Source organism: Rhipicephalus sanguineus, chromosome 8, assembly GCF_013339695.2.
Source record: "Rhipicephalus sanguineus isolate Rsan-2018 chromosome 8, BIME_Rsan_1.4, whole genome shotgun sequence".
In the NCBI taxonomy this organism is placed as follows: Eukaryota; Metazoa; Arthropoda; class Arachnida; order Ixodida; family Ixodidae; genus Rhipicephalus; species Rhipicephalus sanguineus.
Window position 1 is genome coordinate 10,199,664 of NC_051183.1, and position 16,516 is coordinate 10,216,179.

Sequence of the window (16,516 nt, forward strand, 5' to 3'; positions counted from 1 at the left end):
TTAATGCAATATGCTTCTGTATTGCACTCCAGGATATAAAATTCGCTGCTCCAAAGTGCTCCCAGATGCAAAATTATCTGCTCCAAAGTGCTCCAAGATGAAAATTTTGCTGCTCCAAAGTGCTCCAAAACGGAAATTTTGCTGCTCCAAAAATTGCTCCAAATCAGAAGTCCTCGGTAGCATCACTGATAATGGCACGTTCATCGACGGCCGCCACCTCGCCTTCGCTCTTTTCTGATGCTTATCCGCGAAGGCATCGCCGCAATCGCGCGGATGTCGTAATCACCGATCGACCGGTCTCTGCCGTTACCGAAAAGACGGACGACTTTTCGCGGCACATTGTGGCGTCGACGAGATTAGGGACGCAGTGAACCTTTTTGCGATAGAAAGTTATCGGGGTTATCACTTTTTGCATTTATGCCTTCTTGCGTTCCTCATCGCAGGCGGTCGTAGGTGCAGACAACGGCGTCAGGAAAGGTTACTGTGCGAAAGCTAACCGCAAGGCTTCAAGCTGCCTAGTATTTTTTTTCCCTCACTGCCATTCTACCACTGAAGAAACGCCTGGAAAGTGTGTGACGTCGCTCGCAGCGTCCGAAATCTGCGTGCGGTGCTCGCCGATCGTGGGTATCTTCGTCGCGAGTAAACTGGAGCGGGGCACGCGCGAGCGCGCGCCCCTGTCACGCTTTAGAAGGCATGTTTTAACTTTTTTTCGCTTCATATGCCCCATATTTTTACCGCGACCGTGTCTGAAGTGTTCGTTGTAAAAGTAGGAGGCTTTGAAAAATGTTCGCTATATCTGGACGCAGCTTCAATGGTTAGCATAGGAAAATCGTAAGTGCACCGAATACGGTCGTTATAACCGATAGATCGTTATATGTGGGATCGTTATAAGTGGGTTAGACTGTATTAGCGTAGTAGCAGCAGCGGGGCGAGCATACCGACGCTGCGCTCAGTCGGGTAGCGAAGGAAGGAAGGGGCACTTCCGAGCTTGACAGCTCGGTTTTATAGCCACCGTCGGTGACGTAAGCCTCCGGTGACGCTGCGGTGGCGCTGTCCCTTATCGGAGGCGTGGTGTAGCATGTAACCTTGTCACGCTGGGCTAGATAGTGACGAGGCGGAGGCTGCACCGGTTTATGCGCAGTGTGTCGCCACATCACCCCCCCCCCCGCGTAGTGCAGAGCCCTCAGGGTCTGTAGAAATCTGGGAGGCGTACCAGACGTCCCGAGCGTGTCGTGACCGGAGCAGGCTGTGACGTCGGCGGCTGTGGATAGAAGCCTGTGGATGGAGTGGCGCTGCCCAGTTCGTTCGAAGCCACAAGACAATTTTGTATAGGAGACACAGTGTGCCAACAGCGAAACAGGAGTTGGTCAGACAATGAGAATGTGGTACCCTGCTTATGAGAGACACCTCATGTAAGATACAAGAACTGCTCCTCGTCGCGTGTGTCTTATAAAGGGTTTCAACTGTGTCAAACATTTCATATGGTTTTTGGGAGCAAGAGTTTGCCTTAACTGAGAGTGTTACAAAATAAATAAGCACGTAAGAATGACCTGGGATAAGAACCATATGAAGGAAAACACGAATGAATGTTCTGAAACCATTTGAACAAAAGTTATGTTATGTTGAAGATTCGCAAGCGAGTCTATGTCAAGCTGGGATTTCAGTCATGAATGTTCAACACGCTATAACTTTCATTCAAACAGGTCTAGAACGTCGGTTCTTGTTTTCTTGCATACAGTTATCTTTCCAGATTATTCTGATGTGCTTATTTAGTTTGTAATTCTCTCAGTCTAGGCAAACTATAGCTCCCACAATGTCATGTGGAATGGATAATATTTGAAAAATTAATTGCATATTTGAAATCAGCACACAAATACTAAAACAGTAGAACCTCGTTGATACGTTTCCGAAAAAAAACGCGGGAATTAAACGTATGATCCGGGAAAACGTACGATCCGAATCCAGTAAAAATTGAGGCTGACAAGGCCATATTGGGGTGCAAGGGCAAAAAACGTTTATTTCTCAAAAGACATGGAGGGACTCTTCGATTTTCGAACTCCTGGCATCTCGCTGGCAGCCAGAGGTCAGCCAGCTAGTTCCGGTCGTGACCGAAAATAACGTTGTGGTCACGTGTATTGAAATCCCGAGACAACCCGAATATTGCAAAATCGAACTCTGTGACAACCAGCGTAAACGTAAAGAAACGCTACCGCCGTGTCAGCAGACGAAACCTTGCGCCGCATGAGCGTTGGTTCTTTCTGCATTGCCGCTTTGGAAATATGGGGCTAGGTTTGCCGAAGAGCAGAAGTGATATTCTCGAGCATACGCATTTGAGATACGATAACGTACGTTCGCAAGATCACGCGTGACTTGCCCCATCCGTGAAGAAAAATCCGCCCCGCTAAAGGCTTAACAAGCTCAACTCTTCGCAGTGCACGTAACAATCTTGGTACAACACGATATGCGAAATCTCGCGAAAGTGATAAGCGTCCCTGAAAGCGACAGCTGTTTGCGGCAATCGCATACTACGTCGCATCCTCGCGCTGATCAGTTTGCGTTCTGTCTTAACTTCAGACCTGTGCTATGTTCGCCGCCACTCGTAATCGCACCATCTCGCACGGCGGAACGGGCTTTAAAAGATAACGCCCGGCGTAATGGCAACCGAAGGTGAAGTCCCCATGCACCCGCACTTTGATCTGTCGAGTCCTCAAAAAGATGGCGGCGAGTGCGCATAGTCTTGTTTTGGCGTGTGATAACCAAAAACTTTCCAGATATCTTCCAGAACAAATCTTTTCTGGCAGCTTCTGACGACCCACTGGTAGGCAGAATTGCCCAGCCAGAGAAATTCGCCAACTGGAATTGCGCCGGGAGCAGCAACCCAAAAACGAATGCGCTCCGGGAGAAAAGTGTGGGGGAAATTATCGGCCATATTCACTGGGCACACTGGCGGCGTTGCTATGGTTACAAGTCGCGGCGTGTTGTGCAGCGGTGGCAATGCGGCGACGGCATGTGCGTTTCCGCGGCAAGCCGTTTGAAGATTTTGACGGCCAGCGTCGCCGCCTGCCTTTGGGTCGGTGTGTGGTTGACAGAGAGCGGCAATCGAGCAATTCGGGGAAGACACGGAGGGGACGATCGAGCAGTTCGGAAGAGACGAGGAGGGGGCAATTGTGCAAAGCAGAGAAAGCGCGGAGGGGGGGAAAGGCACTGCAGAGAAGCTGCCGTCGCCGCGCGGCGGCCACTTCGCGCTTCACAAGTACATGAGAGGGCCCTTTTTGCGCGCCTGAATAGGAGTTTGAGTACAAAACGTATCATACGACCGCAGTTTTCCGTGGTGCTGAACGTTGCTGCCGAATAATCGTATTTTCCGGGAACGTATTAACCGGAACGTATTACACACAGCTGTATTGGGTTATTTTTAATGTAAGTAGAACGAGGTTCTACTTACATAAACTCAGTGAGTTTCATCTAAATCGATAAATAATTTTTAAAAAAGGTTTTCAGGCACAGTGTCCTTCTTTAAGTGAAGTTGCCTATGTGTGAAGAAGGACATCCATAAATGTGTTAATTCTGATGACAATGGCTTTATCACAAGGAGTCCACAAGACAGGACTGAGGACACACATTTATGTGAAGTCGTCTCCGCCTGGAGTGCACACAACTTTACAGACTGGATATGTTAAAAGTAAAACCTTTCAAGTGTGTGCCTGGCCGTACATTTGCCTACTCTACTAGCGATGAGATAATCTGCATGTTGTATCTGTGTTAGGATGAAACACTATGCCACAGGGTGACAGCAGTCATGATGTAGCGATTCCTGAGAGCGTGCCGACTGTCGCACACGAGCCGTGCGTGACATGTCTGACACATTAACCGAAGGTAGGGGTGACAAAAACAGAGAAGAGCAGTGGCGTAAATCATAGGGGGGTCAGGGGAGTCCTGACCCCCCTTGTATTCAGGCTGGGGGGGATACCCCTTGCAAGTGTCCCCCCCTGAGATTTACCTTTCAAACAGCATATTTGAAATGCTTGACAGTTAAGCATAGCGCACTCTCCTTAAAAGCAACTCTGAAATCTGAAGCCTTTCCAATAAGTAGAAACGAAGTACAAGAGTGAAAGCTGTCATTGGTTTCAAAAGGCACTGTAGAGGTCGTGCTTTCTGAAATGCTACGGGTGGCTTCTGACGTGCCGCAGAGGTTTATTATTCGGACCTTTGAAGCGCAAAGTAAAGAATGTCCAATCACGACCGTTATTTTTTCATGTCGACGATTTGTGGATGACATTGCCAATGAAGAATGTATGCGATTGCTCGAGTATAATTGTGTCATTAAAAAAAAACACTGGTGACTATAAACACGCTTTACAAGAAATATTCCAGGGGTAAATCTTGGAAGGCTAGCAGTATAGTACTACACGATTACAGATGAAGTCAAAGAAAAGCTGTTCCTTTACGCATTATAACAACAAAAAAAAAAGTACCAGCATTTTCATTTGGCAGTTTTACCCAAATGACATATTTGCCACTGACTTTGCCGGGCTGCCCAGGCCCGGGCTCTTTTTGTTTTTAATTTATTTGAAAACATGATTTTAATTTTGATATAATTAAAAATAAAAGGCATATTTATGAAAAACAAAGTGACCGCCATGGCATCAAGGTGTGTGTCCCCCCTTAAGATTTTTCTGGATTTACGCCACTGGAGAAGAGACTTCTTATATGTCCCAGAATCTTCTAAAGAATATTGAAAACAGTTGTTGCCATGACAAAGGCATGGCAGCTTTTGCTGAATGTTGGCTTCAGTCAGAGTTCTTCAATCATATGAGTTGCGAAACTCTCCCTAGGGAGCGGAGTGCTCCAAGTGTCAAAATTCAGATATACCATTGGCTGAAATTGCAGAGGTCTGCTTATTGTAGCGCCACCTGCACGCGGGAAAACGAGTGAATGAATGGCATGTTTGTGTGTTGCGTTGCACAAGCCAGCAAGCAATGCTGCATTGATGAAGCGAGCAGTGTGTTTACGTTTGTGATTTAAAATCTTGCAGATGATAGTGGAGCCATAGAACTCTTCAACCTTGCTTCAAAGTGCATCTCCTAATTCTTGCCATGGTAACTCATGCAATGACATCGAAGACTGCAGCGATCATGGTCATGCGGTGTGTTTTCTATTGTCGCTCCCGGGTAGCGTGTCGGTTTGCTATCCTCTGCAAGTTTGTCCATGGGCATGTCTGGATTTCGGAATGGAGTTTCACAGCTGGCATGATTGAATAACTCTGGGATTCAGTGGCATCCCTCATTTGACCACTGATGATGCCTTCAAGTTTTCATCTCCCAATGATTCGTTGCTCATGCAGCCTAGTGCCTCTGTATGTCCTCCAAAAGGGAGCAGATTTGCACCCATCTTTTTCTTCTATGGCGTCAAAGATTCCACCGCGCCACTGAGCAGCCAACTCCAGATGCAGCGGGCACATGCGGCTCTGCTAGGTGCCAGATGTAGCCAAGCAGTGGTGCCACCGTACTAAAGCCTGAGCCGCGTACGCTTGTGCAAGTGTGCTAAGCCTGGCACATAAAGGCACGAGGAGTTAGTTTACTGCATAGCTTTGGAAGATAATGGCGGACTTATGCACAACTCTGCTTTTCGAGCATACATGTACAGGGACCCTTGTTAAAGGGACACTGAAAAACAACGAATCATTCTTGATTGATAAATTGTTCTTTGAAAACTACTGTCGTTAATTTCACCATCATAGGTTTATTAATAAAAAGTAAAATGATTGTTGAATTTTCATTTTTAATATTAGCACCGAAATCTCTCAAAATCTCTGCACGTGAACGTCAGCATGACTGATTTCAAAGTGTTTTCTCGTAGTCTGGTCACATTGACTCAACAAAATCTCCCGATACTCAGCATGCCAAGGCTCTGGCTCCCTAAGGGGTCGTGCTTTATTTCTGCCAATCGAGAAATATGTAGGCCTTCATAGACACAGTTATGTTTTTCCTTGTTCGTTTTCTCCTTGATGTGGATTGAAGTCCCGTCAAGAAGATGATCGACGTCGATGAAGCAGGAGGCAGGTTGGAGGTAATAAAAAGTTGAAGGTATATTGCAGCGAAATATTTACAGTCATATGTACATCTTGCCGAAGCACACTGATGATAACATAGACATCAACAGCGTCTTACTCTTCTACTTTTCTTAAGTTAGAGCCTAGAACACTGTTACTACATACGAAGAACCGAGTCTCACTGTTCGACCACCAAGTGGTTACGGCCCAGACAGAAGTTGCATCGTACGGAGTCTTACTGATCTATCAGTTAAGTGATTACAGCCTAGACTGAAGGGAAACGAATTCCGTCCAGCCTTAAGTACCTTGCGGTAAACAAAAAAAAGGGGAGGTGGCCACTGGTGGTCCGCCTCGACATTCCCTTATCCAATCCGTTTATCCTCAGATTAAGCCACTCCCTACTGGGCTGTCCCTAATCTCGACAGCAGTGTCTTTACAGTGCAGACAGGCGTTTTGGCACTCTTTCCCATCATGGCTCTCCCTCTCCTTATCCCACGCTCTCAGGGATTCTCACGGTCGAAATACATCGGTATCTTAGCCCTGGTGCATTCACGCCATTTTCCCATACTCATCGAGTTGAACCCGCGGGGCCAGTCGTTAAACGGTTCCGGGAAAGAAAAGGCGTATGCGTGTCCCTGCCTCCCACGCATTCGACCTTGCATTGTTGCGAAAGCACATGTCGGTCGTTGTTGGGGTCACGCATACTGTCGCCTCGAGCGACGGCATAGAGCAGGGGATGTCCTCCTCATTTTCCCACACATTCGGGCCGCCGACCTCTGAGAACGGTCGCTTGACCGCAACCCATGCTGGCCATCGGGGTAGACAAGCTGCTCAAAGGAAGCCGTTTGCTTTCTCTTGATAATTGCACAGCCAAAGACCAGGCAGGGGGAGAGCCAAGAAAGAAGCTTTGTACGACGTACCGTGCCGCGCCGTCCCGTCCCGTCCGCACGATCGACCTATGAGCGGCGAAACCTAACACGTCCCCCCTAAAGAGTACGCTGGGCTGTTTTACGCTCAGTGATACGATAAAGCACTGCCGCGATTAGGTCGCTGGACTTTCTAACCATACAACAGTCTACACAAACATTAAACACAATTGCAAGACAACAAGATCAAGACAACAAGATAGGAGAATACAAGAAATGTAAACACGTACATGCTAAACAATCAAGCACACCATTGCTGCTTCAAGCAGTATGATCACTAGTGTCTGTTTCTTGAATTGACAATCACACAGTCCACAATATACAGCAGCAAGTGGGCAGGAACATTCACGTCCCCCCCAGTTGGCATGGCACTGTTATTCTGATGGCTTCCATAAACTATTCTGGAGCCATGATAACGCATCCGCATTACCGTTATATACGCCCTTCCGATGTTGTACCGACACATGATATCGCTGTAACGCCAGCGCCCATCTTGTCAATTTCGCCCCGTGCGGAGTCGAAGTTGTAAGGTACGACAGCGGATTGTGGTCGGAAACGACGTTTACTATGGCACCGAAAAGCCAGTAGTCAAACTTCTTTAAGGCCCATATTATTGCGAACGCTTCCCTCTCAATGGTCGACCAACGCATCTGGGTCGGTGAGAAGCGGTGGCTTGCAAAGGCGATAGGCTTCTCTTGCGCCTCGGCTGACATTTGCGCCAAACATGCTCCCGCCGCCGTAGCTGATGCGTCTGTGAAAAGCCAGTAGGGCTGAGATGGCTCTGGAGTGTTAAGCGCCACGGCCTCGCACAAAGATTGTTTGAGAATCTCAAATGCCGCCTGGGCTTCCTCCGGCCAGGGTATCTTATTAGGTACCGCTTTTTTTGTTAACAGCGTGAGCGGGCTCGTCACCTCTGCGTATCCTCGGACGTACTCGCGATAGTAGCCGCAAAGTCCTAACAGGCTGCGTAGTTCCTTTTTGGTGCGCGGTGGTACCAGGTTCTTAATCGCTGCGTTTTTTTCAGGGTCTGGTGCATGTGTCCCTGAACCGACAATATGCCCCAGGTAATGTATGTGGGATTGCGCAACCTGACACTTCTCCGGACTGGCTTTCAGTCCCGCCTTATCTAAGACCTTAAGAATAATGTCGAGATGCTTTAAGTGCTCCTCCCAAGTGCTAGAAAAAATAGCAATATCATCAAGGTATGCCGTGGCATACATTTGATGTCGCGACAAGAGCTTATTCACCATTCTTTGAAAGGTTGCCGCGGAATTTGTTAGCCCGAAAGGCATCACTTTCCATGCGTACTGCCCCTCATGCGTTACAAACGTGGTGAATTTCTGACTCTCTTCTTCCATCGGTACCTGCCAGTACCCGCGCCTAAGGTCCACTACCGTAACGAACTGCGCTCTGCCTACTCGGAAAATCAATTCCTGAGGATTCATCATAGGGAACGCATCCACTTTGGTGACAGCATTTAACGCCCTCTAGTCCACACACATGCGGATAGTCCCATCTTTCTTTCCGACGCATACTACCGGGTGTGCGAACTCACTCTCCGTGGGGTAGATCAACTTCGAAGTCAAAAGTTCGTCAACTTGCCGGCTGACTTCCTTCTTTAATAGTTCCGGCACCCGATAAGGAAACACCTTTTTTGGCTGGTGGCCCGGTTCTATTTCTATCTTATGTTCGTCTACCTTCGCTATACCCGGGGTGCCGTCAAAGAGTGTGCAATGTCGTTGGAACACCGCCTGTACTTCCGCCTGCGCTTCAGCATCAAGGTGAGCAACCTTCTCGCTCGTTAGCACTAGCTCTTCCCGCTTTATAGTGGTTGGTTGTGGAGCATATCCTACCTCCCCAAAATCATGGTCCTCATCGAAGACGACCCCAATATGACTGACCCTTGCATAGTAAGGTCGAATGTTGTTGGCGTGGACACTTTTCACCTTTCCCTCAGATGTTTCAACACGGTAAGAATGTTCGCGCTCACGTCCAACCACTGTGAATGGGCCTAGCCATTTAGGTGACATCTTACAATTCCGATCATTGTCGAAAACCACAACTTGGTCGCCAACGTTAAAAGCTTTGAGCCTGGTGCTGCGATTATAAGCACTGGCGTAACTCTCCTGATGAGTTGCACTAGTTAGCTCAGCAATATTAGCGGCAGTCTGAAGCTGCTCCTTAAGTTGCAGTAAATACTTAGCGGGGTTTTCTCTCAATGTTGCGGGCACCGGCATTTCTCCCATCCACGTCCTCTGCAGTATTAGAAGCGGTCTCGTGGGATTCCTTTCATACAATAGACGAAACGGAGCTACTCCGGTTACCTCATGGGGAACTTCCCGATAAGCCCATAAAACCATTGGGATCAATTTGTCCCAATTCTTGGAGTCTCTCTTAATGACATGATACAACATGTTTTTCAGTACTCGATTCCACCTCTCTACAACTCCATTACTCTCTGGGTGTTCTGGGGTTGAGAATCTTGGTGTGCAGCCTAATTTCTCCAGCATCGTTTGCGTGAGCTGAGATTTGAAATTAGTGCCTTGATCGGAGCAGATCATCTCCGGAACGCCTGTGCGACTGAAGATCTCAATCAGTGCATCACAAGTAGCCTTAGCTGTCAAAGAGCGCAGTGGGACCACCTCTGGCCACCTCGTGCAAAGGTCCACTAAGCACAGTGCGTACTTATGCCCTCTCGCTGACGGTGTGTCCAGGGGTCCGATTACATCTACTTTGACAACTTGGAAAGGGTGTTCTGGTCTAGTGAGCGGAGTAATAGGCACCTTATCCGTGCGACGCCTGTCTGAACGAATTTGACATTCATGGCACGAACGACAATGCTCTAATATCTCCTTCACCATACCCGGCCAAAAGAAGTTATACCTAATGCGAGCTCTTGTTTTCTTTGGCCCTAGATGTCCCCCGCATAGTGACTCATGAGCTAAGTGCATCACCTCAGTGCGCTTATCTTTGGGGACAACCAGCTGACTCACTCGGGTGCCTGCTATTGAGTCGTAGTGGTATAACAGTCCGTCTGAAATGAACATGCCGGATTTCCCACTACGAGCATCTTCCCAACATTTTTTTAGCGTAGTGTCATCCAACTGCATTTTGCGGAACTCTTCTCTTTGGCCTAACGACGCCTCCCTTTCTTCATCAATTTGCGCATCTTCCCCGGAAACGTCTTTTTCCTCCAAGGTAAGATTGCAGGCCACTACTTTTGGTTTCTCTACTCTTTGTTCTGCCTCATGAGCAGGCTCGGCCGGTGTTCGACAGGGTGCCAGAGGGCTGCTGGCCTTCAACAAAAGTTTCCAATCTTCCTCGGTCAACAAACAATCTGTGCCCTCGACGAGCTCATTAGTTAACGCGCAGAGTAGGTCGACGCTCTGAGGCTGCGTCACCACTCGCGGGCTATTTAATTTTACCGGCAACGTAGCTAGCCTTGCCTCGATCGTTTTACCAAAAGCAGACACCAATCTTACCGTGCCAGACGGTTCTACTAAACTTCGCGGAAGCAGACTCTCCCGAATGACAGTTATCTCACTCCCTGTGTCCAAAATCGCATCTGCGGATACGTCTGCACATGATACAGGAATTAACTGCAGTTTATTTGTGCCATCACCCTCGTGTTTCAGAGACTTCACCTTTGCGCTAAGGACTCCATTGGGTATTTCAATTTCCGAATCGTCGGCTAATATTACCTTTTGTACCTTCCGCTTTGGCTCGGTAGCCTTCTTGGGGTTGCTCTCCTTATCACTAGCCTTCAGGCACTCTTTAGCGAAATGGCCTGAGCCGTGACATAAGTGGCACTTCAGAGCCCCTTTGTCTACTCGTGTCGCCGGCTTTTGCCCCATTTCTACAGTTGGTTGCTTTGAAGCACGCCCTTTCCCTTTCGCTTGTTTGAAAGTTTGGAGCACTTTAGCGATCTCGGTTGGCCTAAGCCATCCCTCGCCTTCCCTTAATCTCACATACTCAAGACCCTCCATACTGAGTCCCGATTTTATACGGTCAGCAACCATGAGTTCGGCCATCACTTCTACCGTGTAGGCCTCTCTCACTTGGAGGTAGTACGAGAAATAAGTTTTCACCCGTGACGTGAACTGCGCCCACGTCTCTTCCTTCCGCTTTACTGCTCGTTCAAACCTCTGCAGATACTCTGCCGGAGAAAGCTTCAGTTCCCTCAGTACTGCTGCTTTAACTGCCTCGTAATCTGCACTCTCTTCAGGGTTGAGGTTACGCAGTAGGTAACGAACTCGTTCAGTTAGTGCTGGTATAACCAAATGCACGCGACTCTCATACGGTACTTGGTAAGTAGCAAACAGTTTTTCTACTTCCTCAAACCATAATGGCACATCCGCGTCACTCGGCAGGCGGAACCCTTTCAGCACTTTTGCACATTGCTGGACAGAATCGAAACACCGTCGCCTCTGATCACCCGTCTCCGACCCAGAGTTGGACAACGTGCCATTGAGACGTTCCGCGTTCATTCTAGTTTGCAATAGCTTTTCGTACTCAATCCTGTCGATTGCGCCAGTTATGTTTTTCCTTGTTCGTTTTCTCCTTGATGTGGATTGAAGTCCCGTCAAGAAGATGATCGACGTCAATGAAGCAGGAGGCAGGTTGGAGGTAATAAAAAGTTGAAGGTATATTGCAGCGAAATATTTACAGTCATATGTACATCTTGCCGAAGCACACTGATGATAACATAGACATCAACAGCGTCTTACTCTTCTACTTAACTTTTCTTAAGTTAGAGCCTAGAACACTGTTACTACATACGAAGAACCGAGTCTCACTGTTCGACCACCAAGTGGTTACGGCCCAGACAGAAGTTGCATCGTACGGAGTCTTACTGATCTATCAGTTAAGTGATTACAGCCTAGTCTGAAGGGAAACGAATTCCGTCCAGTCTTAAGTACCTTGCGGTAAACAAAAAAAAGGGGAGGTGGCCACTGGTGGTCCGCCTCGACATTCCCTTATCCAATCCGTTTATCCTCAGATTAAGCCACTCCCTACTGGGCTGTCCCTAATCTCGACAGCAGTGTCTTTACAGTGCAGACAGGCGTTTTGGCACTCTTTCCCATCATGGCTCTCCCTCTCCTTATCCCACGCTCTCAGGGATTCTCACGGTCGAAATACATCGGTATCTTAGCCCTGGTGCATTCACGCCATTTTCCCATACTCATCGAGTTGAACCCGCGGGGCCAGTCGTTAAACGGTTCCGGGAAAGAAAAGGCGTATGCGTGTCCCTGCCTCCCACGCATTCGACCTTGCATTGTTGCGAAAGCACATGTCGGTCGTTGTTGGGGTCACGCATACTGTCGCCTCGAGCGACGGCATAGAGCAGGGGATGTCCTCCTCATTTTCCCACACATTCGGGCCGCCGACCTCTGAGAACGGTCGCTTGACCGCAACCCATGCTGGCCATCGGGGTAGACAAGCTGCTCAAAGGAAGCCGTTTGCTTTCTCTTGATAATTGCACAGCCAAAGACCAGGCAGGGGGAGAGCCGAGAAAGAAGCTTTGTACGACGTACCGTGCCGTCCCGTCCACACGATCGACTTATGAGCGGCGAAACCTAACAGACACCATCAAAATCTATGACGTCATGGCGATCAGTGTTGGAAGTTCAAGGTGGCGTTGCTACCTGCATTTCCTTTTTGTGTGTTTTCTCGCCTACCAAGCTTCTTCTCGTGGCAAGACTGGTGCTTTTGATATTGTGAAAGGGTAATTTAATAATACGAGAAAAAATAATTTTTCTATGTAGTGTACCTAAAATCTTTTGATCCGAACGCAACAGAAGTTTAAGGTTAGGTAGAGACGCAATGTGGTATGAAGTCATCGAATAAGAAATGTTGCTGTAGCCAATATTTCAACTCAGTGAGTTGTCCACGTCAGGGCAAGTCGTGTGGTTGAAACGTTGGCTCCAGCAACGTTCCTTGTTCAACAACTTCTCATCACTTCACTCGCAAAATAATTTACGGACACATTTGCCTGGAAGATGACACAGCAGCCATACTGACTTGCATTTGTGGGTACTCATGTTCAGAGCCAACCGACGAAACCCTGGAAGAGACATATGTGGAGGCGGAGGCACAGCTGCTGGAGCTGCCGGGCCAACAGTATGCCATCGTCACAACCACTGCAGATGAAGCTGATGTGGAGGCTACAGCTGAGGTGAGCGTAAATGATACCTGTGCCACACAGGCATTTGGAATGCCTTTTAGCCAATAGTCAGTTAACTCAAAGGTCAATTTCAAGCTGCTACACAGGTGGTTTCAAAGGCTGCCAAGTCAATAGACTGACGATTTAGTGGAACATCCTATAACTCTACCAAAACTTCAAGGGCCTTTGAGCAATGGAAGTGCACACAGCACCACAGTTTCGCCACTCAACAACTTAAAAACTAAAGGGTGTGTTCAGATAAGAACGTCAGTGCATGTCCTCGGACCCCCTTTAATTTCGCTGAAAAAAATATATTTTGCTGTCTTGAGTCCCCAAGCCTAGTATTGCGACAAAAACTTTGCCTTAGTAAAAAAAATCTGGAAGTCTTCACTCAGCTGAACCACTACTTTTTTGCGAATTGTGCAAAAATGGGATTTTGACGAGATTCTATAAAACAACTGTTGTAGGTGTGAGTCTCAAAGTTTTTCTTGGCATACTATGAGTAACGTGTGTTTACAAAATGTTGTTGTCTTGCAATTTTGTTTGAAATATTTTATTTTAAAAAATCACAAATACGGCGCATTGCTTAATAATGCTCTAATTCCAGATTTTTTTGCTCCGTGTACTATAATACTCAGAATTTAGTTTAATAATAATACTCAGAATTGATTTTAATGAAGTCACATCCAACACGAAAGTAACTTCGTTATAGTCGAAAATTCTTTCTATAGGTATTTGCAACACTATTTTTAAAGGCAAGGTTTCATATATTTCACTATAATGTTATGTTGAGGCTTGATTAGCAAGAACATAATAAAGAATGTGTATCTCAACTGTATGATACTGAGGGTAACATCAGCAGTTGTATTAGAATGCAAATGTCCTTTGCAGGTGCCTGATGTGGCCCATGAGACACACATTGCTGTGGTGCAAGATGCCAGCCATCTGCTTGGCTAATCCAGCACCGTTTGACACTTCCTACCAAGCTATACCCTACATGGGGAAAAGCCTGGGTTTGCATAGTGAAGGAATCGGTGTATATATGCGCACAACGTGCAGAGGACAGCTGCTGGGCTGTGTGGCAGCACCGTCTCTGAGAAACTGAAGAGCGCTCAAATGTGAGCAGATGTGGTGCCAATGCAACACTCCTGTCAGGCTAAAGGAAGAGTGCATTCTAGCGGACTGTGCCATGCGGACTTGTGACGCCTGTAAATGACTGTAAATGTTTATCATATGCGTCCTAAATGTATCTACAATGATCGAAACGCTCCCTGTACAAAGTATTGTGTATCTAGAAAGGTCAGAAACTGTTAAACAGTCATTTTTTCATCTTGCCTTCCATTCTCTAACAGCTGCGAGCATGAATTTGTTTCCTAACATAATAAATAGTCAGAAATTTTCTGCATAAAACGGGGCCTATGACAAGTACGGATTTGGCTGTTGAAAAATATTGATAGTCGGTCACTCTGCAATAGATATGAAAACAATGTCTGCCAGAACCCTCCGATTTGGTGGAAGGAAAGTAAAATCATTAGGAGTTTAAAGAACAAAATAAAATGCCTTCAAACAATTTCCTGCGCTCTACTGTATTCTAGTGGGTGCCAGTTAGGTGCCTTGTGCATTTGCAGTGCTCTATAAAGAGCATAGACTTTCAAAAGCTTGCAGTACAATGTTCACAGCCATTGGGCTTTAAAGGTGTATGCATGTCATGCAGTGAAAAAGAGTCATGCAGTGATGTGGATACCTAGGCGCAATTGCGCAAAACCATCATTTAACTTGTAAACCTGAGCTGCGATAATGTCCAGACAATATTAGGCACAAGATAGAGGCTCAATAGGCGTGAAAATAGGGTCATCCCTTCTTTCTTTTTTTGAAATACTAAAACTTTAGCACAAAACGAGCACAGCAGACAAAGAAACGACGAGGACAAGCGCTAACTTCCAACTATCGTTTTTATTAAAGCAACACACACACATATTTTTTTGAAAAACTTGAATTCTTGGGAGGTTGGCTCACACAGTGGGAAACTAGTGGCATGGAATCATACAGGCCTTGCAATCCCATGTCTCCATTAATGTGCCCCTTATTCTTTACTTGAAAGAATCAAATTTTTCAACAACAACAAAAGAAGGAACAACCCTATCTTCCAGCCAATGTGCGTGCACATGAATGCAGCCCAGCTCTACAAGTTAGATAGTGGGCTTGTGCATTTGAGTGTCCACAACTCTGTGTTACACTTTTCCCCAGCAATGCTGGCTTTGGGATTCGAACTAGCGCCCTTTTGGGTACGAACTGAACACCATATGCACTCGTCTACTAGCACGACTCTGGAAACAGCGTTTGGAATTTAGTCTGCGTATAATAGTGGCCCATATGTAAAAGTTAAAAGAGACTTCTGCGTTTGAGCCTCGCTAAGCACATCACATCTTTCTTTTGTTTTTGTTTTTTCACCGATGCTGGCAATGTGATTCGAACCAACGCCCTTTCGGTTTCGAAGTGAATACTCTCACCCCTCGGCTACTGGAACGGCACAGGTAACACACTTTACAAGTTCGTCTGAGCATAATGGAGCTCATGCTTAAAACTCAAACATGGATTGTGTGTCCTTTCAATTTGGGAGGTGCCGGGTTCAAACCCCAGTGCCATCCACCGGCCACCCACTGGTATCTACAAGTGGGCTTCGGGGTGGTGCTACCAGGTGCATCAGTGGAACCAAGCTGAAGTCGCTTGGAGGACTGCCAACATAATTGCTGCATGGGATGGCTGGCCATGTCCCATGCAATGAACAAGGAGTCCTCTGTCTCTTTCTCTGGAACCACGTACGTAAAAAAAAAAAGAGTGAGAAAATCCGGACCTTGCTTTTCAGGCCAGGTGAGTCTCTACTGTTTTTAAAAGTTGGTCTGTACAGCCCATGCTAACAAATACAATGCTGGGCGTGTCAGTGCAAGCCTCAATACACGCATGTAAATAATTCTATGCTCAGCATTACCGGCAGTGCCATACAAACCACCAGTCTTTGATGTATCAGGCGGGTTTCATCCATGGTAATCACATATTACTGCAGCATGCCTTTCCATTTTTCGCAGCGCGGCCACTAGAGAGATTCGAACCAGCGCCCCTCGGATTGGGAGCCGAACGCTCTACCATCTCGGATACAACGGCAGAGGAAATAATGTTTAGAAGTTTCTCTGCACATTATTGTAGCCTCGATGCACGCGTAGTGGCATCATTCTATGCTCAGTATTACCGGCACTGCCATGCGAACCACTAGTCTTTGACGTACAAAGTGGGTTTTAGCCACAGTAACCGCATCACGGCAGTCTGCCTTTTTTTATTTTTCTCAGCGAGGCTGCCAGCGGAATTCGACCCAGCACA

The 16,516-nt window shown here is 47.0% G+C and overlaps 1 protein-coding gene across 1 annotated transcript in view; it reads left to right on the forward strand.

Moving 5' to 3' along the window:
* The window catches only part of LOC119401319 (fibrous sheath CABYR-binding protein), a 57,119-nt gene extending 42,150 nt beyond the window's left edge, over nucleotides 1-14,969 (forward strand). Inside the window, exons 15-16 of the mRNA XM_037668015.2 lie at nucleotides 13,026-13,153; nucleotides 14,033-14,969. Coding sequence (XP_037523943.1) covers nucleotides 13,026-13,153; nucleotides 14,033-14,098 — 194 coding nt within the window. The 3' untranslated portion in view covers nucleotides 14,099-14,969. The remainder of the gene's footprint in view (nucleotides 1-13,025; nucleotides 13,154-14,032) is intronic.
* The last annotated feature ends 1,547 nt before the right edge of the window (nucleotides 14,970-16,516 follow it).